The sequence below is a fragment of the Mustela lutreola genome, chromosome 1 (genome assembly GCF_030435805.1).
Source record: "Mustela lutreola isolate mMusLut2 chromosome 1, mMusLut2.pri, whole genome shotgun sequence".
Classification (NCBI taxonomy): Eukaryota; Metazoa; Chordata; class Mammalia; order Carnivora; family Mustelidae; genus Mustela; species Mustela lutreola.
This window is the reverse complement of record NC_081290.1, coordinates 288,315,445-288,341,676: the sequence shown is the minus strand read 5'-3', so window position 1 is coordinate 288,341,676 and position 26,232 is coordinate 288,315,445. Positions and strand designations below refer to the sequence as shown.

General features: G+C 65.2%; 1 protein-coding gene and 1 long non-coding RNA gene across 4 annotated transcripts; one reads left to right on the top strand and one right to left on the bottom strand.

The window, feature by feature from the left end:
- Positions 1–208: 208 nt before the first annotated feature.
- On the top strand, positions 209–13,424 carry TSPAN32 (tetraspanin 32). Of its 3 annotated transcripts, none has more exons than XR_009348565.1 (9): positions 209–300; positions 689–803; positions 1,564–1,661; positions 4,679–4,753; positions 9,551–9,652; positions 10,197–10,283; positions 11,901–11,984; positions 12,279–12,560; positions 12,812–12,891. XR_009348565.1 is itself a non-coding variant. In XM_059151178.1 (9 exons), exons 1-9 carry the CDS (start codon positions 226–228, stop codon positions 12,969–12,971), a joined length of 888 nt encoding a protein of 295 aa, XP_059007161.1. In that variant the 5' UTR covers positions 209–225; the 3' UTR covers positions 12,972–13,424. The 3 variants fall into 3 exon arrangements, 2 of the variants coding, with proteins under 2 accessions (XP_059007161.1, XP_059007167.1); XM_059151178.1 differs by having other exon boundaries at positions 12,279–12,370; positions 12,812–13,424; XM_059151184.1 differs by lacking the exon at positions 4,679–4,753 and having other exon boundaries at positions 12,279–12,370; positions 12,812–13,424.
- Positions 13,425–14,184: 760 nt separating this feature from the next.
- LOC131817744 (uncharacterized) lies at positions 14,185–20,959 on the bottom strand. Its single transcript, XR_009348569.1, has 2 exons — positions 17,172–20,959; positions 14,185–16,072 (listed from the first exon to the last, which is right to left on the bottom strand). It is a non-coding gene; the product is annotated as an uncharacterized LOC131817744 (long non-coding RNA).
- Between the last annotated feature and the right edge of the window lie 5,273 nt (positions 20,960–26,232).

Genomic DNA, 26,232 nt, shown 5'->3' with positions numbered 1-26,232 from the left:
AACCTTGGGGTGGCAGGAGCTGGCCTTGCTGCCCTCAGCCTTCCTGCCCGTCTTCCGTCTTCCGGGGCAGCCAGAGGCTCAGCTCCCGGGTGTGCCGACACAGAGAGATTCGCTTACCTCCGGGGCAGGCAGCTCTGGCTGGGGCCCCCACCCAGCTGGAAACCACAATGGGCGGGGAGGGGCGGGAGAGGAGGGGAGGGGCGGGGAGAGGAGGAAGGAGAAGAGATGGCCACCATGGGGCCCTGGAGTCGGGTCAGGGTCGCTAAATGCCAGATGCTGGTCACCAGCTTCTTTGTCTTGGTAACAGGCCGGCCGGGTGGGAGGGGTCTTGGGGGGTGGGGGGCCGTGTCTGTGGACTTCGAGTGCTGTGGTCTCCACACACACACCTGGCCCTGCTGTCCCCACCCTGCCCCAGGGACATGCATCTGGGGCCCCGGCGGTGGACTGCTGGCAGGTGGCTGTTTGGGCAGGATGTCCTGTGGGCCCCACCGGGCAGCAGGAGACCGGGGAGGTGGGTGAACCCATGTCGGCGGGCACAGGAGGGAGGAGACGAGGCTGAGCCCATCTCAAGCGAGGCCATGAAGCCAGAGGGAGGTTGGTCGAGGACCCAGCAGACCCGGACCCTGCTCTCCGGGCCTTGTCCTGTGTCCAGCCCTGCCCCCACACTCTGGGTCTGCCCCACCCCCAGCTCCTGGGCTTGTCCGTGGCCACCTTGGCGGCTCTCACCTACTTCGGGGCCCACTTTGCTGTCATCGGCCGCGCATCCTCAGACAGGACCCCCTACGAGGCCATGCACCGCTGGGGTAAGTAAAGTCTAGTAAGGTGCTCCTGCCGGTCAGGGGGCTTCCAGGGCAAAGGCAGCCTGGGAGTCATTCCAGGCTGGGCGGGTGGAGGCCCCCTAGAAGAGCTGGGCTGGGTCAGGCAGTGGAGAGGGGTAGAGAGGGCCACCCTGGCAGCCTTCTGCACTGGGCAGAGCCGGGGGTCTGGGCCCCAGCCCCATCCCATTCTGGGAGCCTGGGGACAAGGGGGAGTGTCAGGTGGCATCCAGATGTCCCTGATATCCTGGAGGGGTTGTTCTGGGACAAAAGGGCCCAGACCCGAATGCACTCTGGGGGCTTGGTCTCAGAGGGCAGCCTTGGGGGAAACTGAGGCCCAGAGAGTCAGGCTGAGGTCCAGCTGCAGGCCTCTTGACCCTTAGGCCCCGGGTTTTTACCCTGGAGCCTGAATCCTGGTGCAGGAAGCTTGGGTCTCGGTTCTGTCCTGATAAGAACAAGCAGGCCGCACTTGCCTGGTGGTTTCTGAGATAGCCCGGGGTGGGGGGCGGGGCCTCTGCCTCCTTCCCTCCGGCTGCTGAGGATGGCGAGCAGGAGTGGGTGGTGGGCTGCCCAGCCCGGCCTGAGCGGGGCTCCTGGTCTAGTCAGAGCTCCCAGAAGCCCACCCCCAAAATGTATCCTTGGGTTGGATTTCCAGTACAGGCCCTGTGCCCTGGGGACCCCTGTCGGGACACCCCTGGGGACCCCTGTCGGGACACCCCTAACCCTCCTTCTCTCTGTCCCCGCCCAGCTTTCTACACCACCAGCAGCCTGGCTGGGCTCCTGGCCCTGGGTGCCGTCCTGGGTGCTGTAGCCACTGTGAGAGAGGCCGGGGGCCTCATGGCCGGGGTGAGTGCTCCCTGCCCCCAGTCCCCCAGGCTCTGGGATGCGCTCAGGAGCAGGCAGGGGGAGAGCCCAGGGAGCCTGCCCCTCCCACGGCATCCTGACAGGCCTGAAGGATGTGTGCCAGCCGGGGTCCAACCTGCCCCAACCAGGGCCCCTCGGCCAGGCCCTGCTTTACCCCATCATCCGGGGGTCGGGTGGCGAGAAAGGCGGCACAGGCCCTCCCAGGCCTGGGGGGCCATTGCCCAAGGCCCAGGCAGCGTCTGGTTCTGTTACGCAGGCCAGGTCTCCTGTAGGTTTGGGCTCGTGCACTGCCCCGGGGGGCCCACCTGAGCCCACCCCGCTCCTTTGCAGCCGGAGACAGGCTCGTGTCACCCCACAGGGGACCCTGTCGCCCCCATTCCTGCTCGTCCCCCCTGGCCTCTCCTGCTGCTCCGCGCCAGCCCTGCCCCCCCAGGGCCGGTCTGTCTTGCCCACTCTGGGCACAGGCCCTCCTCCCCCACTGGAACCTGGACTCCCTGGTTCCCCACTGCCCCAGGCACCTGCTTTCCCGGCCTGGCACCTTCCAGGCTCCTCGCAGGTTCGGGACAGAATCCCATTGAGGGAGGCAGGCCGGGTCCAGGGACCCAGAGGGCTCCCACAGGACCAGCCAGGAGGGCCCTCAGCATCGCACGGGATCGAAAGTGAACACAGAGTTTACCCAGGAGCGTGAGTGGGACAGAGAGCCCCAGGCGGAGCGTCTGGGAGACTCGGAAAGGATAAGAGGGGGGTGTCTCCCTCGCTCGAGGCTGGGGGTTTACAGTGGAAAAGAGTCCAGGGTACGTGTTCCTTCAGGAAGCCGGGCAAGGGTGTGCTGGAAGGCGAGCCACAGGCGGACATCGGGAGATGGTCCACAAATCGCCCACGGCGGTGTGAGCCGATGCCGGCCTCGGCCGGTATCGTCTGGGGCCCGGGCGGCAGTGGAGATCTGAGGTTCCCGCCTCCCCGGGAGTGGGACCGCAGCTTCTCTGGTTTGCACGGGGAATCGGAGAGCTCGGGGAGAGGGAGGCTCTCTGAACCCCAGTCCCTCCAGCTTCCTGGCCTCACGGTCTCCCTGCAGCTCCACAGGGCCCCCCGGCCTCCCTCGGCCCCTTCCGGCCACCAGACCCCCACTCTCGGCCTCCAGCCCTCTGCTCCTGCTGACTCTCCCCAACCCTGTGAGGGGCTCACAGACCAACAAGCCCCTGAGCCAGGCCCACAGGCAGCCTTCTGGGCCCCCAGGGCGGCAGCCTGTGTCAGCAAATGTCTGTGGACGTGTCCCCATCTGCAGGAGCGGGGGCACAGTCACCTCCCAAAACTGTAGCCCGGGGCAGCCAGCCGGGAGTGGGCTCAGGGAGCAGCGTGGGACCAGGCAGCTCCAGCCCTGACCAGGCCCCCGCTGGCTCACAGGCAGGCTCTGAGACTGGCCGTGGCGGCCTGCCCGTGGCCAGGAGTCAGAGAGGGCAGGAGACCCAGCGGGAGCTGGTGGGAGAGGCAGACTGTCCCCCTAGAGCAGAGCGCTAAGGTCTGCCTGAGGGGCACAGAGCCAGAGGACGAGGCTGTCTCAGGGCAGGTCCAGCCTGGAGAGGCCCGTGCTGGGACGCCAGCATGGCCACCAGGGGACGCCATGGTGCTGGGTCACAGTGCTGGGTCACAGCTCTGTGCTCCCCAGGGCGGAAGGCGCCCCAGTTGCCGGTTGCCCTGTCCTGCCCCCACCAGCTCCTGCCTGCTTTTCCCCACCCAGATGCTCAAGGGGGCTGCCCTGCTGCCCTGGTCGGTGGGTAGGGCTCAGGAGCGTTGGGGATCTCGCTTCCGCACGCCCAGCCCCGCCGGAGGGCCTGCGGACGGCTCTGGGCAGGAGCCACCTGCTGCTCCCAGACCCTGCCCCAGACCCAGGACCCAAGGACCCCCAGGGGCCCGCCCACGCGTGTGCATCTCTGCGGGCCTGTGGTGCCGGCCCGTCTGTGTATCCACACACACGTAGAGGCACACACAGAAGGACCATCAAGCAGGGAGACGCTTCCCGACCTGCCGGGCACCTGGCTGCTGTCCCCCATCCGCCCTGCCTGCCCCCACCCCCTCCGGCCTTGCACAGGCCTCCAGAGCCGGAAATGAACCAGCTCACCGCTGGCTGCTGGAGCACGGCTGGCAGGGGCGGCTGATTTATTGACGTATTTTATTTACAAGGAGCAAGAAAATGCGGGGCTGAGCCCAGCTGCCCCCAGCGGGCCTGCACAGCGGCACGGGCCCTGGGGACACGAAGGAGACCTGGCCCAAGGCCCCCTCTGCAGGCGGGCAGGCGGAGGCGGGGAGGGAACTCGCTCTCCCCTGGGAAATGAAAGGATTTCTGGAAAAGGCTGGTCCCCTGAGCTGGCTCAGGGCCTCCAGCCTGGAGGCAGTGGTGAGCGATGATTTCCAGATGGAGAAGGAGGCCCTCGGCCAGGCAGGGGGGAGGAGGAGGAGGGGCAGGAAGGATCCTGGACACGAGGCCTGCAGGGACCCAGGCCGGAGGGAGAGGAGCGGGTGAGGGCTGCCCATCCCTGAGCAGAGCCGGAGTCCCGGAGCCGGCATGGAGTCTGGGGGCCCGGTAGAGGCGGCCCCCTCTTTCCTGGCAGCGGGTGGTGCAGCGCTGCCCAGCTGTGTCCGCGCACAGGTCTGTCTGCAGGCATCTCTCCACTCCACCGGTCGTCGATTCTGCTGGGTGTCCCTCTTCGGGAGGAGGCCCCTGGGTGGGGAGAACCAAGCCCCAGGCTGCCCCGGGCTGCAGACCAGCCGGGAAGGGGTGCTGTGTCGGCCCAACCCGTGACACGCGGCCCCGGGCAGCCAGCGGTGCTCCCACAAAGCCAGCGCAGTGAGAAGGAGGTGACATAGGCCCTCCGGGCGCTGAGGCTGTGTGGCCAGCAGCCCAGTGAGCTGCCCAGAGCCCCAGGAGGAGACCCAGCAGGAGACCACCTGCAGGTGGCCCGCCAGGCCACACACCGTGACCCACGCCTCCTCTGTCCCAGGGCTTCCTGTGTTTTGCCCTGGTGTTCGGTGCCCTGGCACAGGTGGTCTTCTGGGGATTCCACAACCCCACCCAGGTGAGCGCCCGGCCCCGCCCCCATCCCACAGCGGAGGGGCCCGTGAGGGAGGGGTACGTGAGCCGGGAGAGTCACCCCTCTCCCCGGGAGAGACCATTCTGGGGGGATGTCCCTGCCTGAAGGGGGGGCACAGAGACCTGAGGCCCAGGCCTCTTTGGGGCTGGGGCAGGAGGTCGCAGGGAAGCGGGAGCAGGGGCAGGCCTCCGACCCCCGCTCCCCCAGCCCCTCAGCCCTGCCCTCTGCCTGGTCCTGGGAGGGGCCGGGAGTTGGAAAGGGGATGAAGGGCCAGAGGAGGAGGGTCCCGGCCGACATCAGGGATTGACTAGAGGGGTCAGTGCTCCGGGAACTGGCCCAGAAGGGACAGCCCTCCCGACTGGGCCTTGTCAGAGTCTGGTCCCCAGGAGGACAGCCACCCTTCGGGCCTGGAGCAGGGGCAGCCCAGCGGGGGTGGGGGGCTGGCTGTCCTCCCGGCCCCACCCCCATTGTGGGCTCTTCCCGGGGCTTCTGTGTTGGTGGTGACTGGGGTGGTGAACCCGTGGTCATGGTGGGTGTGGACCCCCCGCTGGAGGTGGTGCGTTCCTTCATCCGTCCGTCTATCCGTCCGTGCCTCCATCCATCCGCTCAAGTGGTCCCATCCGTTCTCTGGGCACTGCCTGGCTCAGCAGGCTGTTGATGGACTCGGTGTGAGAGGGCCCTTGTCCCAGTCTGGGGGGCTGGGGGAGGCGCCAGCTCTGGGCTAACTCAGTCGCAAGGACCACAGCCCCCAGAGCCCGTATATGAGCGGCCGCGAAGCCTGCAGGCCCGGGCACGGACCCCAGCATGGCCCTCCAGAAGTTCTGTCTGAATTCAGGGCCCCGAGGGGAGGCTGAGAGCCTGCCTGGGGGGTGGGCTGGCCAGTGCGTGTGTGGAGCCGGACCCTTCCCAGACCCAGGCTGGGGGTCAAAGCCAGGCCCCTTGTCTGGGCAGAGGAAGTGGGGACCCAAGAGGTTCAGAGAGGGGGGTCCTGGCAGGATGGCAAGTAGGGGCCCGCCCCAGCCTAGCTTCTCCCCTGGCTGGGGCCAAAGGGACAAGGGACAGGCCTTCCCCCAGTCCCCAGCCGTGGACAAGGTCCCGTGAGAGCCCAGACCCAGGCGAGCCCCCTGGGGTGAGCTGAGAGGCCACGGGGCCTGCAGGTGGGACCACAGAGAGGGGCAGGAGTGCTCCGCTGCTGGACCCTGTCTGCCCTGACTCTCCGCAGTCCCTCACTGGGTCTCGGTTTCTCCATGTGCTCCACAAGGACCAGCCCAGGAAAACAAGGCCCGTCTGCCTGAGACGTGTCCAGCATCGGGCAAAACACTGTGCACGTAGCAGGTGACAAGCATGATTCCTCACGTGTGTGTCTCAGTCCCCAGCGGCCCCAGCCTCTCTGCTGCCTGTCACCCCTGCCCCCCACCACCAAATGAGGGGCCTACAGGAGCAGAGGCTTGCAGAGCGCAGCTGGGCCGGGACACCGGGCCCGGGTCATCCCGTGTGCTTCTAGCTGTGTGATTACCCTCTCCGGTCCCGGCTGCCTGTGCCACCCCCACCCCTACGCAGAGGTGGGCCTCGCTTCTCCCTGTCCGTGCTCTTGGGCGTCCACGAGGCTGAGTGACCAGGCTGAGCATGGCAGTCGTGCCCTTGTTCTGCAGAAGCGGTTCTAGTCTCAGGGGGTGGGGGGCCCCGTCTCGCTGGCGGAACCAGGCCAGGAGGACCCAGGAGGTCCAGGAGGATCCAGCCCACCCTCCAGGTCCCTGAGTCAATGCCTCTTCTCCCGTCCCTGCCCAAGGATTTCCCCCGACGGCCCCCCCACCCTGGCATTTGGGGTCACCCCCCATGACATTGCCTCCGGCTGCGAGGTCTCGGACGGGGTTGGTGTCCCCACACGATGGCCAGGGCCCTCAGTGGGGCTGGCAAGCAGCTCACCCAAGGAGAGCCGGGTGGGCGGGAATTTCCGGCTCCTTTTTCCCATTCACTGCTCTGACCCATTCCAGGTCTGGGGACAGTGTGCGTGGGCCCGGTCAGGACGGCTGCCAGGGCGCCCTGGGGCCTCCCGTGGCTCTCCTGGGACGGCTACAGCCCATCGTCTCTTCCCTGACACACTGTGTCTATAGCTGGAGCCCCGGATCCGGGGTCCTGCCGGGGAGGGGCTGTGCAGTGGCTCCAGCTCTGAGAAGGGGAGGGGAGGAAGCCAGACAGCTCCCAGCGCGGCCTCTCTGTCCCAGCCGCCTGCCACCATCCCTACAATATCATCCTGATCTGGGCCAGGCTCCGACTGGCCCGCAGGAGTCCGTTCTTGGGCTTTTGCCTGACCCCAGATGGGTGGGGGCTGAGCCTCCTCCCGGGTCCAAGGCCTGGGGGGCCCCCAACTGCCTCCCAGTAGGTCTGTGTGCATTTCCAGGCCCCTGTGGGCACAGAAGCGACCAGGGCGCAGGAGATTTGGCTGCTCTGACTGGGCTCAGCCTCCCCAGCCGGTACCCTCATGTGACCAGCTACCTTCCCGGACTCAGTTTCCACCCCGGGGGAGGGGGCGCGGAGACAGAGTGCATGGGAAGGGCTCAGTGGGAGTATGTCGGGGGGTCCCAGCTGGCTTGAGGGGTTGCCGTCCACTCCGGGCCTCCCCGGGGACCCTGAGCCTGGGGACCTTCCCAGCCCAGATACGTCCCAACCCCAGACTCCTGGGTTCCCCAGGGTCCTGCTGGCGGCATGCTGACCAGAGAGAGCCCGGAGCCCAGCCTGTTCACCCCCGCTGTCCCCTACATCTCTCTGAACAACCCCCAAGGCACCCTGAAACACGGGGTGCCGACCGAGGCCTGGGGCGTCCCCACAGACGGGAGGGCGGGGAATGGAGTCAGAAGGGAACCCGCCACGTCCTTCCGTGGCCTCAAGCCAGGCTGCAGGCCCCGGGGGGCAGGGAGGGGGTGCCCCACCCCTCACGGTGTTTCCCAGCTCCCACTCTCCAAACCTTGTTGCTCCAAATCCATCCTAGGGGGCACCCCTGGAGGTCTGGAAGTCACACTTAAGGAGGGGGACCCTGGGAAGAGACTCAGCGGTGGCAGGGCCTGGTGGCCTCTGAGCGAACCCGGTCCACCCCAGTTTTCTCCTGGGGAAGCAGGAACTCGGGCTCCTAGAGCACCCCCAAGGCAGTCCTGGGGGATAGATGCCTCGGCCTGTGGGAAGAGTTCAGCCTGGCCCCCACTACCCGGTCGGGGGGTCTTGTGTGAGGGACGCAGCTTTGCAGGATTTGCATCTCTGCCTGCAGCAGGGCTCATGTCCCCGGCTTCTGGGGTGGTGGGTATAGACCCCAGCTCAGCACTTTGTTCCTACACCAACGTTACAATGGTGCGAGCTGGCCTCGGGGCACCCGGCTACTCCCAGGACCCTGGGGCGGGGGTGGAACCAGGAGGTCGGTCTGAGCTGTCACCCTTGTCTCAGCCACTTGTCCCCTGACCCCAGGCCCACCGACCCTAGGTCCACCGACCCCCGGCCCACTCTATTCAGCCCCCAGCCTCCCCTGACACAGAGGTTTCGTGGTCTCGGCTTCATTTCAAACTTGAGTGGCCACTAGCCTGACGCCCGCCCTCCAGCCCAGAGCACTTCCCACCTCCCAGCGGGTTGGTTGGACGCCAGCTGACCCAGTTTGGGATGACTTGCAGTGCAACGTCTCAACAGGAGGGTCGCTTAGTGCCAAGAGTGGCGCGGGGGTTGGGAAGCAAGTTCCTCTGGTTCCTGTGGAGGCACGGGGGCCCTGGAGCGGCTGCCTCCACGGCCCACCTACCCCGGCCCCCAGGCTGCCAGCAGGATGGCCTCCCCTTCCGGGGAGCGCCTGAGTGGCCAGAGCAGCCATGGGCATCGGTTCACCCCCAGCCCTTGAGGGCAGCCCTGAGCAGCCAGCATTGTGTCACAGGTGGGAAAAGGGGAAGGGAGTGAGTGCTCAGGGTCTCCGAGAGGAGCAGGGGGCATCGGAGGGCCGGGGTGGGCGGTGCGCAAAGAAGCCTGGCCTATGCCAGGAGACTGCTGAGGCCAGAGCAGTTAGGGAGGTCTTCTTGGAGGAGGTGAGATTCCAGTCTGTCTTTGTCTTTGGGGGACTAACTTGGCAAGGGTGGGCGTTTGGGTTCACGGGGAGCAGTGTGGGCACAGGCAGAAGGAGGTGCTGAGGAGGGGGCGGCGGCACGGTCTGGGGGATGCCGGGACGCAGAGTTAAGGCAGAGCCGGGCCAGGCCCCCTGTCAATCCCTTCCTTCCCCATTACCTGCCTCGTCTGCCCCCAGCTGGCCCCGCATGCCCGTGGCTTCTTTGGTCCAAGGTCCTCGCCCGGGGTTTTGGGGAGCACCGGTGGCTCTAGGGAGAGACCCGGACCATCACCGGGGAGCTGAGCTGCTGGCAGGAAGCTCCTCCAGGCTTCTCTGCCCAGGCCGGCTGTCGCCTTCCCTGTCCCACCACCCAGATGGACCGACGTTGGAGGGACCCTTCCCTCGGTCAGGCCCTCCACGCCCTGGAAGACCAGAACTGGAGGCGGGCCGCAGGGCTCGGGGGTCTGGAACCCGGCCCCAGCCTGGGAAGGGGGCAGTGGTGGTCACTCTTGTTGGGAGGGGTCCCCATAGCAGAAGTCTGGGGACCGGCCTCCCCAGTGACCCAGGCTCTGCCCTCGGGGGGCTCCGCCTGGTACAAGGAGGAAGGGGCTGTTAGGACGGCTCACGGGGACCAGCCCCACCCCGGGGAGCCGCGTCTCTAGGGAGGGGCTTCACCCACACGGGGTCTTCCCGCGGTGCTCTCGGTGCAGGTGGAGGACGCGGTGCTGGACGTCTACGACCTGGCGTATGAGTGGGCAGCGCGGAACTTGTCCGGAGCCCCACGGCAGCAGCTGGTAGCCATTCAGGACACGGTGAGCATGGAGGGTGCTGTCACCCCACCCCCAGAGTCAGCTGACCGGGGGCCAGACGCCAAGCCAGGGTCCCGGGACACAGGGCACCGACGCCCTCTTGGCAGCAGGGAGAGGGAGAAAGACCTCTTGTCTTCTCCCTGTGACCCGGGCCGGGCTGGCTGCCTCATCTGGGGGCCAAAGCAACATGGAAATGTTTCTCGTCCAAAACTGCTGAAGAACATCAGGTTGGTGACGGCACAGTGTGAATTGAAGCAAGGCCCCGTGGCCACCGGGCCGCAGCCGGGGAGGCAGGGTCCGCAGGTGCGCCATCCGCGGGGCGGGGACTGGGCTGACAGCCTGCAGGGGGCAGTTCGGGGGGAAGCCTGGGGGCTAGGAGGGCTGGGCTGCCCGGTGCCTGCCGTACCTCCCCTCAGGCAGCCTGCGGCCCGACCTCTGGGGGCAGCTCTGCGGGGCACCCCTCGCTGGGGCCGTCCTGCGCTGTCCACTGTCCGTTGTCCCCGTCGGCGGCTCCGCCCACAGCCCCGACCCTCCCCGCATTTTGCAGTTCCTGTGCTGCGGCAAGAGCTCCCCTTTCGGCCTCCTGGGGGACGTGGAGGCCAGTCTGTGCCGGGGACAGCAGGCAGCCAGACAGGTGAGGAGGAGAGGCCCAGGCCCTGCGCTCTTCCTCCCTAGGCCTCCCCCGGGCCGTGCCGCCCGCTGCAGGGCTCCCGGAGGCGGCAGGGAGGGCTGGATTCAGCCCCGGGCTCCCTTCGCTCCCTCGGCCCCTCACTCATCTCCGGCCTGGGGCTCCCCGAGGCCAGGCCTGCCTTCGGAAGCCTCCAGAAGCACAGGGGAAGGCGGAAGACAGACACTGGTCTAGAGGGGGCTGGTCCAGAAGGAGCCAGAAGGACATTCCAGGGCGGGGACAGGGAGGGTCGGTGGCAGGCAGAGGCAGGGAAGGCCCTTCTTCCCCAGGGCCCAGAGAGGGGCCCGGCACCTCCCCCGGCCACCTCCCTCCCGGGCTCCCCTCCCCTGCTGTCCACTGTCCGGGAAACAAACCCACTCCTATCTCTGGGCGAGAGGCTCCTGGCCGTCCTCCAACATCAAGACAGGAGGATACAAATGGCTCCTGGCCCAGCGAGGGAGGGAGCGCACCCAGCACCACTGGCCCCAGAAGGGAGGCGTGTGGGGAGGGGTGCGGCAGGGAGGGCCCAGCACGCCGGGAAGGGGCCTGAGACGACATTCGTCCCGGGGGAGGCCTCGGGTGCCCATCTGCAAAGCGGCTGAGGGACTGCTCTGTGGCCTTCCAGAACGGTGGGGTCCCCGCTGTAAAGGCCACAGAGGGTGGGCGTGGGCGCTGGAGCCTCCTGGGACGGGCCTGGGCGAGGCAAGGATGTGTCCTCGGCGGCGGCCAGGCCCCAGGCTGCCCCGCTCCACGGAGAGGAGGGGCTGACCAGGGCCCGTTATCTCACGGGGCAGCCGGGTCAGGCTGCAGGAGCTGCCAGCTGCCCCTGGGGGCCAGAGGTCCCAACCTCCAGGCCAACTGGTCAGTCCCATGACCCAGGTATGAGCAGGGCCGGGACTCCAGCTGGGGCAGAGGCCCAGGTGGCAGTAAGGAGGCTGGAGGGCCCAGTCCCTGTGCAGTGATGGGTGGACAGACAGCAGCCCGGACAGATGCCAAGTGAGCCTTCTGTCCCTCCCCATCCCAGTCTTAAGAAGAGCATCCCCCGAACATCCCAGGGGGCCTGCCCCAAATGCCAACACCTTCCCCCAATTCACACGCCGCCATCCGAGCAGTTCAGAGATGGGCCGTCACCTCCCTCTCCCTGGAGAGAGAGTCCCTGTGGAGGCCAGCCCTGGGGAGGCATGGGAGCCCAGGATGGAGCAGGAGGCTAGGAGAGCCCAGGACCCCACGCCCCTCCCCCAGCTCTTTCTCTGCCCTCCACTCACCCTGGGCCAGGGAGTGAGGGAGCCCCAGCCTGCCCAGGGGAGCCAGACCCGTGCCCCAGCCCAGGCGGCTCGCGGATGCCTAAGAAAGGCACATGCTGGGTGCTGGGGCAACAACCTTCCGTTGTCCCCTGGAAGCCAGTCCCTCCCGTGGGTTTTCGCTATGTGTGATGTCCTCCCCAGAGCTCTGGGGGGTGGAGCGTATCACCCCAGCACTTGGCCCCAGGTGGGCACTAGAGGTCCACGCCTTGGCGGAGGCCCCTGACCCTGGGTGGGGAGGGGACAGGCAGGACCGGTGTCACGGGAGCCTCCCTTGGCTCAGGACTGCCTGCAGGAGATCAGGAGCTTCCTGACGATGCACAGAAACGTCGCCTGCGCCCTGACCGGCACCGGCCTCGCCCTCACGGTACGCATGCCCTCCCCCAGGGCCCCTTCCCCACCCCCCACCCCTCCACCCACGGATGCCCCACCCCAACGCAAGGCCAGGGTCTTTGGCCTCGGGGAACGGCAGGGCTCACCGTGCACTGGGAGCCAAAGGGAGGCTGCAGAGCCCAGAGAGGCGTCTGGGAGGAGACCGTGTCTGCCTCGCTGCCTTCCCCAGACCACTGAGAACCCTGCAGAGCCCAGGGCCTTCCTCGGGGGGCAGGGCACCCCTCCCCTGGGGCCGCTGGGGCCAGAGCTGACACCCCCTCCCTCCCAGGTGTACGCGATGCTGCTCAGCTCCTTTCTCTGGTTCGCCATTCGCTCCGGCGGCGGCTTGGATCGCAAGTGCAAATACACCCTGAGCCAGAGGTAGCCCTGCCTGGCGCCCCAGCTGCCTACCCCCCAAGGGGCAGAGGCCGGCAGCAGGTGGAGCGGGCCGGGTGCCCAGACTGGCTCCCTGGCCACAGAGCCCTGCCCCGTCCCACGCCTCCAACGGTGCTGCCTGCCCCCAGCCACTGGGACCCCTGGACCGAGAGCCCAGGGTGATTCTCTAGGGCAGGTGCTTTGGGGGTGGCTACCCACACAGAGGGAGGGGGCGGCTGGAGAGTTGAATGCACGCCTGCAACCCCACAGCCCCTTCTCTTCACCCCACTCCCCACCAAGACCCGACCTCACAAATGCTCTCCAGGGAGGACTCAGACCGGGACCCCCAGCCCCTCTGCCCTGGCCTTCCGGGTCCCTCCCTGCCCGGCCATCTGGCCTGGCCCCAGTGCATTCTAGAACCTTCTCACAGTCCCGTCTGCTTCCTAGAGTACCCGGCTGCCAGGCCGCAGAGCCCAGCTTCTTCAGACACTCCCAGGACAGCCCCCAGCTACAGCCCCCGACTGAAGCAGATGTTGTCCACGGCTGCCCGGGTGCAAGAGGACCCTCGGGGGCCCTCAGCTGCTCCAGGATGACCGGCACCCTTTGAACCGACTGTCCCGCCACCTGTGGGCCCACAGAGCCTCTGTCGGCCCAGACGTGAGCCTTACAAGGACGTTGTGAGGTGTTTCCTGCCACATGGCGGAGGGACGGGGGTGGAGACGGGAGGAGGCCAGCCCAGAGCAGCAGGCTCTGTTTCAGTGGACGGAGGGGTCAGGGTCCCTCGTAGACCCTGTGGGGACAGGCTCGGAAGTGGTCAGAACAGAGAAGCCACAGGGCAGGCAGGAACGGACCCTCTGCCAGGTCTCACAAGGTCAGAGCCCAGGGCTGGGCCGGGCAGGGCTCCCCGCACGCTGCAGTCTCTGGGGAGCACACCGTCCAGGCTCAGCCGGGCTTTTGGCAGAACACGGGTCCATGCAGCTGTGGGACCGAGGGCCCCCTACCTCACGGCCGTCAGCGGGGATGGCCCTCTGCTCCGCAAGACCACGTCCTTTGTACGAGAGGCATCGAGGGCACCCCAGTCCTCAAGCCGAGAACTTCCGACCTCCCTGTCCCTCCAGCGATGGGGGGGGCCATTCTGCTTTCAGGGGTCCCTGTGGCTACATGAGGTCCACGGGGAGCCCCACCTCCCAGGCAGAAATCTCACACTTTCAGGGACACCGTGATCACAGGTGCCGGGGCTCGAGGGGAGACACCTGGTGTGAGTGTGGGAGGGCGCTGTGGACACTCCCGCTTCCCCAGACCCCTGAACCCCCTCTCTAAGTGCCCTGTCCTCAAGGCTGTGCACCCTCCACTAAGAATCCCAAGCCCCCAGCAGGACCAACGAAGGGGGGGTTCCCCCCAAAACAGAAGAACCGTTCTGTGACAAGCAGCCAAAAAAGTGACTAAGTGACAAGTACCTACCCCGGTCCTCCCCTTGTGTTTCCGATCAGAGGCACACACACATGCACGCACACGCACACGCGCCTCCCGAAAGTTAGCAGGCTCCCGGCTAATGGAGCAAGCTGCAGACCTTGTCCCCCCACGGGGACACCCGCGTCTCACGGGTCCTACGTTGCGGGGCACGGTCCATCCCTGGCCATGCACACTCTGCTCTGGTCCCGTTCTGCTCAGCCTGCCTTCTACAGCAGAATATGTTTTACCGACAACAACCAGCGAACCTGGCCTCCTTTACAGGGCAGCGGCCTTCGCACTGCAGTGGTGGAGCCAGAGGAAAGGAACGGGGACCGAGCGAAATTCTGTCCACCAGCAACACAGCGGGGTGGGAATCTCCAGGCGGTCATTTTATTTATTTGATAGAGATCGAGAGAGGGACCACAGCAGGAGGAGTGGCAGAGGGAGAAGCAGGCTCCCCACTGAGTAGGGAGCCCAATGCGGGGTTCGATCCCGGGACTCCGGGATGGTGACCTGAGCCGAAGTCAGACACTTAACGATGGAGCCACGCAGGCGCCCCTCTCCAGACAATTACTGAGAAATCAGACATGTGTGGGACAGGACAAAGGCCCTAGTGCGGCACCATCAAGGCCGGGTGGGCCACCGGGACGGACCCCCCTGCTGGCGCCCTGCAGGGGCGGCCAGCGGAGGGAGGAGCCGCAGGAACAAAGATCACTGACGGGAAGCGACCAGGGACCTCGTGGGGTGATGGTCAGATGCCTGATCCAGATACAGGTCCTCGGAGGGCAGGCTCCTGGCCCCACCCTCGCTGGGGTGCAGAAGAGAAGTCCCATGGACTCCGCAACACAGAAGCCACGTGCACTGCGGCAGCAAAACCCACGACTGAGCCTGACCCGGCCCCCGCTGGACCTGGAGAAGGCCACATGCACAGGCGGGTTGGGTTATGGGAGCAGGAGCACGTGACAGGCCTTATCTCCTGGACTGTGTTCTGATGCCGGACGTCTGCCTGGCGGTGTCCCCCACCAGGTGCTGGCGAACAGCAGGTAGCCCTGCCCCTCCAGCAGCGTCCTTGGGGCCACACAGGGTAGAAGCAGGTGCCTTCTCTGGCCACAGCCCCTTGGCTGTGGTTTAAGGGTTTAAGAGCCTGTGGGCCCCTCCCGGAGACACGGCACTGTGGGAGTGACCATGGACTTGCAGCAGTGCGCTCCAGGAGGACACGTCGATGCCCATCGCAAGGATTCCTTCCTTCCAGGTCTGGAAGGTGACACACTGGCATGCAGATATCCCCGAGGGCTCCCTGGAAGGGGAGTGGTTGTGGAGGCAGCAGTGTAGAGGTGGGCACAGCCCAGATACTTTCCTTGAAAGCGCATGGAGGCACCAGAGGCCAAGAAGAGAGGTTCCGTCTACCTCCAAGAGAGCTGGGTGCCTCGGGCCTGCTGGGAAGCCCCGAGCTCAGCTGGCCAGTGACACTGACCTACCGCCGAGGTCCCGAGGCTACGGACGGGTCCCGGCAGGAAGGACACGAGCTCTGCGCCAGGCTGTGCGGGCCGGCGGTGAAGGCTTCTGGAGGGCGCTCCTGAGCGGGAGACACTACCGGATCTGGGCGGCGGACCATCATTTCTTCACTCAAGGGGCTCCCTCCACAGCCCCCCGCGTCCGAGAGCCCTCCCCCCAGAGGACTGATGTGGCAGAGAAGGATCGGGCAACGGAAGCAGGGTTGTACACGCGTACACGTGTGCTCACACGCAGCCCAGTGGGGCCTCACTGACAGTCCCCCCCACGCAGGGTGTGTTGCTGGTGGGTCTGGGGGAGGGGCGCTGCGGGGCCGCGGGCACGGCCACTCTCCTGTGCCCAGAGGCACCTGCCCATGAGACCAGGGCCAGAGTGGGGCTCTCAGGGAGCCAGAAGCAGTAGCGAGGTCTTCAGACCCAGCGTGGAGTTCCTGACCTGACGCCGAGCCCTCACCCCCTCTGGCGGAGCCGGTTGCGGAGAAAGTAGCTCCAGTGTCTGGTGGTCGGACAGGGGTGCGTGCAGGGCAGGTGGTCCTGGTGCAGGGGGCTTGGCTGCCGGGCCTGGGGCCCTTCCAAAGGTCACGAATGGAGGTGCCTGGGTGGCTCGGTGGGTTAAGTCTCTGCCTTCGGTTCAGGTCATGCCCCAGGGTCCTGGGATCGAGCCCCGCATCGGGCTCTCTGCTCAGCAGGGAGCCTGCTTCTTCCTCTCTCTCTGCCTGCCTCTCTGCCTGCTTGTGATCTCTGTCTGTCAAATAAATAAATAAAATCTTTAAAAAAAAATAATGAGTATTTGGTCTTCGTTCCGGTTTGGGACACACAGTTCCTAAAACTCTTGTCATCTCCAAAGTCATCAGAGTATCTCCATGTGACCCTGGGATGACTGGTGGCTTTGGGACAGAGGCTGGTGTCCAGAGAGGCCAGGCGTGCAGAGCGCCCCAGGGAGGGGGGAGGACGGGAGATGGAGTCTCTCACCCAGGTGGTCACCACGCCCACGCAGAGGAACCACCACGCAGGCTCCAGTCGCCGGGGCTGGTCACCGACCACATGTTGGTGCCAGGAGAGAAGCACCCAGAGAGCACGTGGACACCCGTGGCCCTTCCGTGCGGCCGTTCCCGACTTGTCTCCTTTCTAATAACAGGGAGTAGCAAGTGAAGCCCCTTCTGAGCTCTGGGTGCGGATCCGGGTCATCGTGGAACCTGAGGAGGGATCGCGGGACCCCCCCCCCCCCGTTTCCAGAACACAGCTGGACATGCCATTGACGCCCTCAGTGGGGGCCGCCCTGGGGGGCTGAGCCCTTCACCTGCGGAGTCCAACGCAGACTCCGGGCCGGCCGAGTGACCGCCAGCTCGCAGGACCCCGGCTGGTGGCCAGAGACTCGGAGAATCTGCTATCGGTGTTGGGAGGCAGCTCGCCCGGGCCCCCCGTGTACACCCTCATCTGTCCTGGGACTGGTCAGAACGCGCCCACAGATACAAGTGTCCCTCGTCCCCTTCCCCTTGGCAGAACCCAGTCCTGGCCCTTCTTACCTCCCAGAGTTTTGTTGCTTTTGTTTCTCGGGACCCGACTTGCTAGGCCGCTGGTGTTACTGGCCTCCTCGGGGAAGCTTCTGGCTGGGGCCTCCCCGCCACACCTCTCCCCGCAACCACACCACTGGCCTCTGCCCTCAACGGTGCACCGTGTGGGTTCTGTGGTGCTTCTTCCTGCTTCCGCAGCGGGCGGCTGGGCTCCCGGGCCTCGGTCCCCGGTGACCACCCGGACCCCACGCCTCCCCCCAGCCCCACTCGGCCACAGCCCACAGGGCCCGAAGGCCGCTTTTTCAACATTGTTTGCTTTGGGGGTTTTACCATTTCCACCGTGACTTCTTCATGGGCGCTTCGGTTGTTAAGAGGAGAGGTTTTACGTTCTGTTGCTCTCGAGTGCGGCCACGTGATGCGGAGGCCTCTGCTTCGTGGAGACGGTCTCGTGGCGGGCGTGGGGGGCCGGGCTCCAGGAAGGAGGAGCCCGGGGGAGGACGGCCCACGCCAGGCCCCACATTCGCCACCCGCACGCAGAGTGCCCTGGACGGCCCGGCCCGGCTCTCCTCGGCCGCAGCTTGTCTTGGCCACGTGACAATAAGAGCCCCCCCCCCCCGGCCTGCGGTCAGCTGAGGACGCTCGCCACACTGCAGGCTTTGACCCACTCCCGGGCTCCAGAGACAAGCCCAGGAGGAGCAGCCCACGGCCCTCGCTGCACCCCTGCCCGCCGTCCCTGATCGGGTCCCACGGCCGCCCTTCAGCACCCTGGCTCGGGCGGTCTCGGGCCTCCCAGGCCTTCCCCGACCCTTCCCATAACAGCCCTCTGGACTCCCCAGAAAGGGTTCGTGCAAGTTTTCCAGTAGCTGCCGCGGGCCTTACTCAGAAGCTCTGGGCATCTGTGCCCCAGGGGCCTTCGTGTGGCAGCCAGGAGCACCTCTCCCCCCACCAGCAACCCAGCGCCAGGTCCCTTTCAGACCGTAAGGATCCTAATTCCAAAACGCCAACGGAGTAGCTGGGAGGCTGAGCGGCGGGGCGTCAGCCAGAGACCAGCTACCGGCTGATTGGAAACAGCCCCGAGGTCTGCCAGCTGCCACCTCTGCTCTAGGTTCAGCCTTCGCACTGTCGGGGTCCCCCTGGGCACCCCGGTGTCGGGGTGTTGGAGCCTCTGGGCTCTGAGAGGGGATCCTCACCTCCCTGCCTGCCAGGCCCCCTCAGCTCAGCCTGGGTGGCCCTTCACAGCCCCTGCAAGGCGGGTCCTCAGAGCCTTCCCCGGAGCGGGGTTCCTGCCCTTCACGAGGGGCACCCTGACCTCAGTCGCAGGCAGACCCTTGCTCTGTTCACCCAGCTGGGCCCTCATCTGTCCACCGGACAAAAACAGCCCTGAGCCTGGCGTGGTGTGGTGGCCGCGGCCAGTGAGGGAGGGACACCGCCGGGGGGCCAACGGCCTGGCAGCGCCAGAGACTGGGAAGATGCGGCGGGAGCCGGGGTGGAGGCAGGGGTCCCGGCCCAGCCGGGGCGAGCTCTCAGCCTGCATTCTGTTTAATCAACGTGTTGGCTGTTGCTTTCTAAATCAAGATTTCCAAAAGCGCTTATTTTGGACAGAACGAGTATTTCCGTTCCTCAGGATAAAGCAAACGTGCATCCCGAGTCCTTTCTCTCGGGGCTCATGCTTCTCGGGAGGATTAGATGTCGCTGCGTTTCCTTAGTGCGTCTGCCCGCGTGGCTGCCCGCGTGCCGGTGGCAGTGCCGCCTTTCCTGGCCTCCCGCTTTCCCGCCGGGCGCTCCATTCTGCATTCTTCACAGAAGCCTGGTGCGAACAGCTGGCAGCCAGACAGCCCATGGTGCAGCCCCTGAGGACACCCTGAGGACCCCAGAATCTGGGCAGCGACGCGCTCCAAGCTGTAAGGCCAGCGACTGAGGCGGCGCGTGTGGGCGCGTCCGCACGTGGGTGTGTGTTGCCTGCATACGGTGTGCGCGCGTGTATGTTGGCCGGCGGGACATTCCAGGCAGAGGGAAGACCACCGACGGCGAGCCTCCCACTGCACCGGAGCCACAGAGGCAGCCTGTGGCGCGTCATCGAAGCCACGTGGTTTGGGAGCGGCGATGAAGCAGGTTGGACGCCAGCAGGCTGGGGTGGTCATGAGGGTGTGACACAAGGGAGAGGGGACAAGGCGATGGGCCTGGTCCTGCCCTCTCTTCCTGGCCAGGGGCACGTGGGCAGGAGTGGCCTCTCCAAAGCCATCGCCCCGTCCCCCGGCGCTCCCTTGTACGGGGACCCTGGAGGCCTCTTGTCCCCACTGACATAGCTCAGGACAGAGGAGGACCGCCCCACCCACACCAGACGGTGCCACGAGTGGCTTCACAGAAGCATCGGAAATGATCAGGCTTATTTATCCTTGTGTCTGCCTGCCGGCCATCGCAGGGGCTCTCGGGGACAGGCCCTGCCCATCTTCTGATCGTTGCCTCCCGGGCCCCTGCTCGGGCGTGGCTCCAGGCCTTTGTCTCCACAAAGCGTTTAAAATCCTGGCTCTGGAAGCGACTGGCTGTCTGACCTTGCGAAGCTCCGCATTTCTGGGTCTATCTCCACGTTTGCCGCCGTCCTGCGCCCCAGCGGGGCTTCCTGCGAGCCCGTCTCCTTCTTGTCCTGCCGAGTCACCATGAATGGTCCTCACGCAGTCCCACCGGCGTCGCACCTTCCCCACGGTTCCAGCCTCCGCTGCTGGGTGTCCTTGCAAGCAGCCTGGCTGCAAGGCCCAGGTCAGGCCATCGTAGGTCTCAGGTTTTTGTTACCACGGCACAACCTGGTCTGTCCTGACTACTACAGAACAGGGGCCCTGCAGGAGAGAGTGACATTGAAAAAACATTTAAATTAATTAAATTCCACGGGACCTTGACAGCACACGACAGCAAGCTCATGGGATTGGACCTAGTGTGGCCGGTCTTGGACGGGCTCCTTCCCACGCAGGGAGCCTGTCGCTGTTAGCAGATCTCGGCGGCCTCGCGGGGGACTTGGGCCTGCTCCACGCCTCTCTTGCTCCAGAAGGCTGGCCTGGGTACGTTGTGCCGATGAGCAGTCACATGACCGACTTCCAACCAATGGCAACCGGGGAAGTGAGCTAAGCTTGCTCCCTTTCAAGATGACCCTGAAGGACACATGTTCCCAAAGATAGTGGAAAGGTGACAAAGAGCGGGTCTGCCCCCGTGAGGCCACAGAGCGCCGTGGAAAGGGAGGGCTGGGGGGTCGAGGACGGGGTAGGGGGGCCGAGCCCCAGCACGGAAGCCAGGGCAAGCCGCGGACGGCCCGCGAGGAGGCGGGTGAGTGGCGTGAGCTTGCAGCTGCCCGGAAGGACGGGGCGTGTGCGAGCTTGGCTCTTCCAGTCTCCCGAGCGAGGCCACAGTGAGGCTGACAAGGCCTGGGGGGAGGCCGTCGGCTCACGCGCAGGCGTGCAGGGACGTCACTGGAGGGAGGCCGGGTGGTGTGGAGTGGCTTGTCCCTGGGAGGACACGGGGACTGGGCCCGGGAGGGGGAGTATGGGCTGGTCTCCTTGGAGGCGGCCCCTTGGCACCGGCTCCCGCGATGACGGCAGGCTGCTGGAGCAATCCCAAGGGCACGGCACTTCCATCCCCGTTCTCCAGAGAAGCAAAAGCCGGAGCAGACGTTTGTTGCAAAGGACGGGCTCATGGGGCAGCAGAGGCTGGCCCTCCTGAGAGATGCAGCCAGCAACCTGGAGGCCCAGGGGAGCCGAGGCTGTGAGTGCTGGTCTAGAAGCGGAGACCAGCCTGTCTGCATGGGCCTGAGTGCAGGAAGAGACTCGTGTGTCGGCTCACACGGGCGTCAGGAAGAGGTCCCTGCATTCAGCCTTTTTTTGCGAGTCAGGCCGTCCACTGATTGGGTAAGGCCCACCCACATCAAGGTTCTATTCAGTCTACACATCCCAATGTTAATCCCATCCAGAAACATGCTCAAAGACACGCCCAGATTAATGTTTGTCCAAACGTCTGGCTCTCCGTGGCCGGGCCAGGTGGACACACACAGTTAACCCCCGCACCAGGCTTCTGTCCCCATAACGGTGTGGGTTGCACCTGGCCTCCCCCTGCAGGAACACAGCGCTCGGTGCCCGGCTGACACGGAGGAAGCTGCAGGAGCTGGGGGCTGGGTGGGGGTCTGTCAGAGTCCAAGCCCGAGCCTGCTCCCTCGCGGGGAAAGAATATTCAGTTGGATACACGTGTCTGTGCCAGGGCTTGCCCCTGAGACGCAGGGTTTGACCCCTTGAGAGACTCCGGGAATGCAGCTAAGTCATTGCTAGACGTGCCGGGAAGCAGTGCCTTAGTCACTGGGGTGACCACAGCAAACATCACGGACAGGACTCACACAGCCGACCGTCACTGTCCCCCGGTCCCGGAGGCCGAGACCTGGGACGCAGGGGCTGGCAGGGCGGGGTCCCCCTGTGTCCTCACGGGGTCGTCCCTCTGTGCACATCCGTGTCCTGACCCCCTCTTCTCCTAAGGACCCGGGTCCCACGGGATCAGGGCCCAGTGACCCTGCGTTCCCTCCAGCCCCCTCTAGAGGCCCCAGCTCCGGATACGGCCACATCGAGGGCTAGGACTTCACCACGTGAATGTGGGGGGACAGTGCAGTGCGTACCACAAAGTGAGATAAAAATGCGGGGTGTGGGCACCTGGGTGGCTCAGTCATTACGTGTCTGCCTTCACGTCACGTCACGTCAGCTCAGGTCATGATCTCGGCGTCCTGGGATTGAGCCCTGCATCGGGCTCCCTGCTCAGCGGGGAATCTGCTTCTCCCTCTTTCTCTGCCTGCTGTTCCCCCTGCATGTGTACTTTCTCGCTCTCAAATAAATAAAATCTTTAAAAAAAAATGCAGGACCTCAGAAAGGCGGGCACACCAGCGGCACGTTACCCGGTGAGGCCTGCACCTTTGGTTTCCTATCACTGCTAGGACACAGAACAGGACACAGAACAGATAACTCCACGCACAGGGCTTGGAAGCTGCATTCTGTGGCTTTGCCCAGCTCCAGGGGCCAGAACGGGGCCTCGGGGTGCTGGAGGGTCCCATCGCCTGTGCAGACCCCAGGGTGCAGCTCCTCTTTCCCTTTGCCAGCATCCGGCGCTGCCCTACTCGGCCCATAGCCGCTCCTCCGTCTGCTAAGCCGCGAGGGCAGCCTCTTCGGATCTGCTTCTATTCCACCACCTTCTCCGCTGACTGTCCCCCTGCCTCCCTCGTGGGCCTCGTGCTGATGCCCAGCTAGGTCCCCCCAGCTCAGAGTCCCTCATGACACCTGCAAAGCCTCCTTGGCCATCGAAGGGGACAGTCCCAGGCCCCAGGGATTTGGATCTGGGTATCTGTGATACCCAGCTATGTAGCCGACAGAGCCAGAAACCCCACCAGTTGTCTGTGCTCCATGGGTGACCCCGGGGGACACCCGGCTTGCCAAGGCAAGGAGGAAGATCCGGTGAGTGGGGCGCCAGCACCACTGAGAGCAGCAAGGAGGCCCGGCACTGGACAGGCCTCTTCGGAGCTGGACTCAAAGGGCAGGCAGGAGGGTGGCGTCCTACCCAGCAGAGGCCAGCAGCGGACCCTCAGAAGCAGGGACAGGGTGCTGTCCTAGGAGCAACAAGCTGGGAACCTGGGGCTCCGGGGCCCGCAGAGAGCTCTGACCCGGTCAGCGAGACATGACTTTCCTGGGGCAAGACCCACGGATGGCCGGGAGGGTCCTGCTCCAGCTTCCATCACAAGAGGCAAAGGGTGTTTGCTCGGGAGCCTGAGAGTGGCCGCCCCGTTAACGGCAGAACGATGCACCCAAATTCATATGTGGCCGTCCTGACCCCTGGCGCCACAGAGCTGGACCGTGTTGGAGAACGGGGTCTTCAGAGAGGGGATGCAGGTAAAACAACGTCATCGGGGTTGGGCTATGTCCCCTGGGGAGATGAACCTGGGGAAGGGTGGGCGGGCTTCTGCAGGTCCCCAGGGGCACAGAGGCGGGGGCAGGGCAAGCTTTCCCCCTCTCTGCCTGGCTCACGGGCTCCTGCCTCCGGACATGGACCGAACACATGCGGTGGGCTCTCCTGGTGCTCAGGCCTTCGGGTCACAGCCCTCGGGACCCGTTCCCCCAATCAGTCTCTCGGGGCGTATTCCATCCACAGGCCCTGGTTCCCTGCAGAACCCTGGCCACCACAAAGCTCACCGGAGTAGCACACAGCTTGGTGCTGCTGGGCCAGCCCTGTGTCCCCGCCGGAGCGGACGGCATGGCCAGGAATTACCTGGATGTGTTCTGCCCCTCTCCCATCAAGAAGGCATCCTGGACGCTTCTGCCCCAGCCCTGGGGAAGAGGTGCACAGGCAGACCCACAGGAGTGGCCACGACAGGCAGGGGTCGTAGCAGCACGCATCTGTCCCCCAAGGGAGACACAGAGAGACCAAGACACAGGACGGGCTCTGACCTTGGTCCCTCAGATGCTGCCTCCACCCCAGGCCCTGGGGCAGAGAAGCTTTGGGGATGGATGAGGAAGCCCCTCCCATCGAGGCTGCCCCCCAGCCCACTGTCAAGCCCCCCGCTGGGGCACCATCCCTCTGGAGGCCCGCGATCCCTCCTCCGCCTGCAAGGGGCAGCCGTGGGTCTTAGCAGAACCAACGCACCAGCCAGGCTGGTCTTCCCTGAGCACAGAACCCTCGATGAGGGCTGGACAGACCAGCACAGGACCCGCCAGCAACTGCCCCGGCCCCGGGGACTCCACGTCCAATGTGGCAGGAGGGGCGGCAGTGGGCCTGTGGCCACGCGGGGCTGCACAGAGGCCACACGGCTCAGAAGTGGGTGTAGACAGCGGACCTTTATTCTCTCGCAGTCTGGAGGCCGGGAGTCCAAGACCAGGTGTGGGCGAGACAGAATCTGGTCCAGCCGCCTGGAGTCTGTTCCTTGTTTGTAGGGCTGGGCTGGCCCTGGTCTAGGCATCGGCCTGGTCTCAGCCTCCTCCTTAAACACCTTGCTCCCTGGGTCTGCCTGATTCCCCTCGGCCCGCTGCATTCACCAACAGGACCCCCCCAAATCAAGCACATGGGTCGCGCCACTCCTGGCTGGCCACCCGCATCTCCCTCCGGCCACAGCCTCCGATCCGAGCACGCCTGACACGTCCCCATTTTCAGCTCTACGGAGACAGAGCTCACACTGTCTCCGCTCAGTTCAAGGGTATGGTACGGGGGCACCTGGCCGGCTGAGGCGGTGGAGCACGTGACTCCGGGTCTCCGCGGTGAGCTCGAGCCCCACGGGGGGGGGGGGGGTGTCTAGGCATTACTTAAGAAGAAAAATTAAATCTTTAAAAAGAATTACAAAACAAAGCGGAGAGCTCAGTGGTGTTCTGTGTCTCTCTTTTCTCATGTTCACAGGGTTGTGCAACCGTCACCACCCACCTCACACCCACCCTCTGCCAGGGGGCCCTCGAGCGCCTGCAGGGGAACCGCTGGGTCACACGGTGACTCTAAGTTTAGCGTCTGGAGGAACTGCTGTCTGTGCCCCACGGCGGCGGCATTTCCCAGCCCGCCAGCCCTGCCGATTGCCTCACACCCTCACTGACCCGCGCCACCGCCGCCCGTCTGTCTTTCTCACGGTGGCCGGGGGCGGGCGGGAGGCCGTGAGCTTCTGGGCCATCTCACGTCTTCCCCGAAAAAAATGCTGATTCCGGGGGCAGGGGGCTGTGAGTTCTTCTCATGCCCTAGATACTTGTCTCTTACCAGACCTACAATTTGCAGGTTTGTTCTCCCAACTCGTGGGTTCCCTTTCCGCGCCCTCCGTGATATCCTTTGACACGACAAAGTTTTTAAAATTCGGCCAGGTCTAACCCGGATGTTTTTTCTTATTTTGCTCGCGCCTTTGCTGTCACATGTGAAGGACTATGGTCTCACACCGAGGACCGTGACCCACTGCAGCTCATTCTGCGTTGGTTTTGGGGCACGGCGTGGAGTGTGGCCCCTTGGCTCTGTGGCGTGTGGACACCCAGGAGTCCCAACATCGTGGCTGGAGAGGACTGTTCTTGGACTCCCTGGATTGTCCCAGGGCCCCCACTGAAGCCAACCGGCCAGGAATGCGCAGTGTGTTGCCGGGTTCTCAAGGTGCTCCAGGAGTCCTGACTTGTCTCCACGCTGGGCACCACCCTGTCGCAATGGCCACAGCTCCCGGGGGCTCACGTCGGGAAACACCAGTCCAATGACTTTGTTCTTCTTCCTTGAGGTGGTATGGGCCCCCTGGGGCCCCGGGGGTCCCTGGGAACTTTAGGATGAGCCCAGGAAGAGCCCGCCAGGGTTCCGACAGCGGCCGCGCGCAGGCTGTGGGCAAATCTGGGGAGTCGGGGCACGGCGGCAGCACCGTCTTCGGATCCGAGAACACTGGGTATCGGTCTACGTTACACCTTCTTCAGGACCTTTCCACAGTGTCTTGAAACTTCCAGCGCACAACTGTCAACCTCCTCTGCTACATTTTTTGCCGGGTCCGTTGTTCCGTCTGTCGGCATTCCCCCTGGGATGTCTCTGCGGATGGGTTGCTGCTCGCAGCACGCTGCTGTGTTTCAGATTTTAAGTCTTCTTTTTTTTTTCCTTTTCATTTTTTTTCTTATCTTTCTTTCTTTCTTAACTATCAGGCTGTCCGGCTCTGGGCCTGCCCCCCGGTCTCTGCCCGCTGCAAGGGTAGTGGCTGACTCCGTCTGGGAGCACCTGCTCCGTAAACAGCCTGTTTGGGTCGTTGGGAGGCCCTTGTTGATTCCCACAAGAGGCCAAGGCACAGAGGCGCGGCTCAGCGACTCCCCCAAGAGAGCGTGTGCTCCGTGGGAGCAGTGAGCCCGGGCCCCTGCCGTTGCCCCAGAAGGCTCTGGGTCCAGCAAGCCCAAGGAGGCCGAGCCCTCCTGCCTCCCCCAGGCCAGGCCCTGCTCCACGTGCCTGGACATGTCCCCCCATGTCAACCCCCGAAAATACTGGGAGATGCGCTGCCACAGATAGGGAAACTGAGGAACTAGCGTCAAGTTGCACAGAAGACTCAGAGCCAGACCCAGAGGAGCGGTGGAGGCCGGGTGCTCCCGCCACGCTGCCTCTCCTGCGCACATCACACCAGCAGCCCCACCTGCCCCCTCAGGGCAGGGCATTCCCCATCCCAGGCACAGCACAGGCAGGCCCTCCCCCACTCTCTAGTGCAGTCCCTCTGGGTGCTTGTCCTTTCCCAGGACGCACCCCATGGACGCCCACCTGCCCCCTTCACTCCCACCCGGGTCAGGTCACAGCCGCCTGGGATGTTCAGTGTGGCGTGTCGGGAGACTGGCTGCAGGGGGCCCCGAGGGGACGTTATTTCCAGGGGCGTCCAGGAGGGTGTCTCTGGATGACAGGAGCTGGCGTT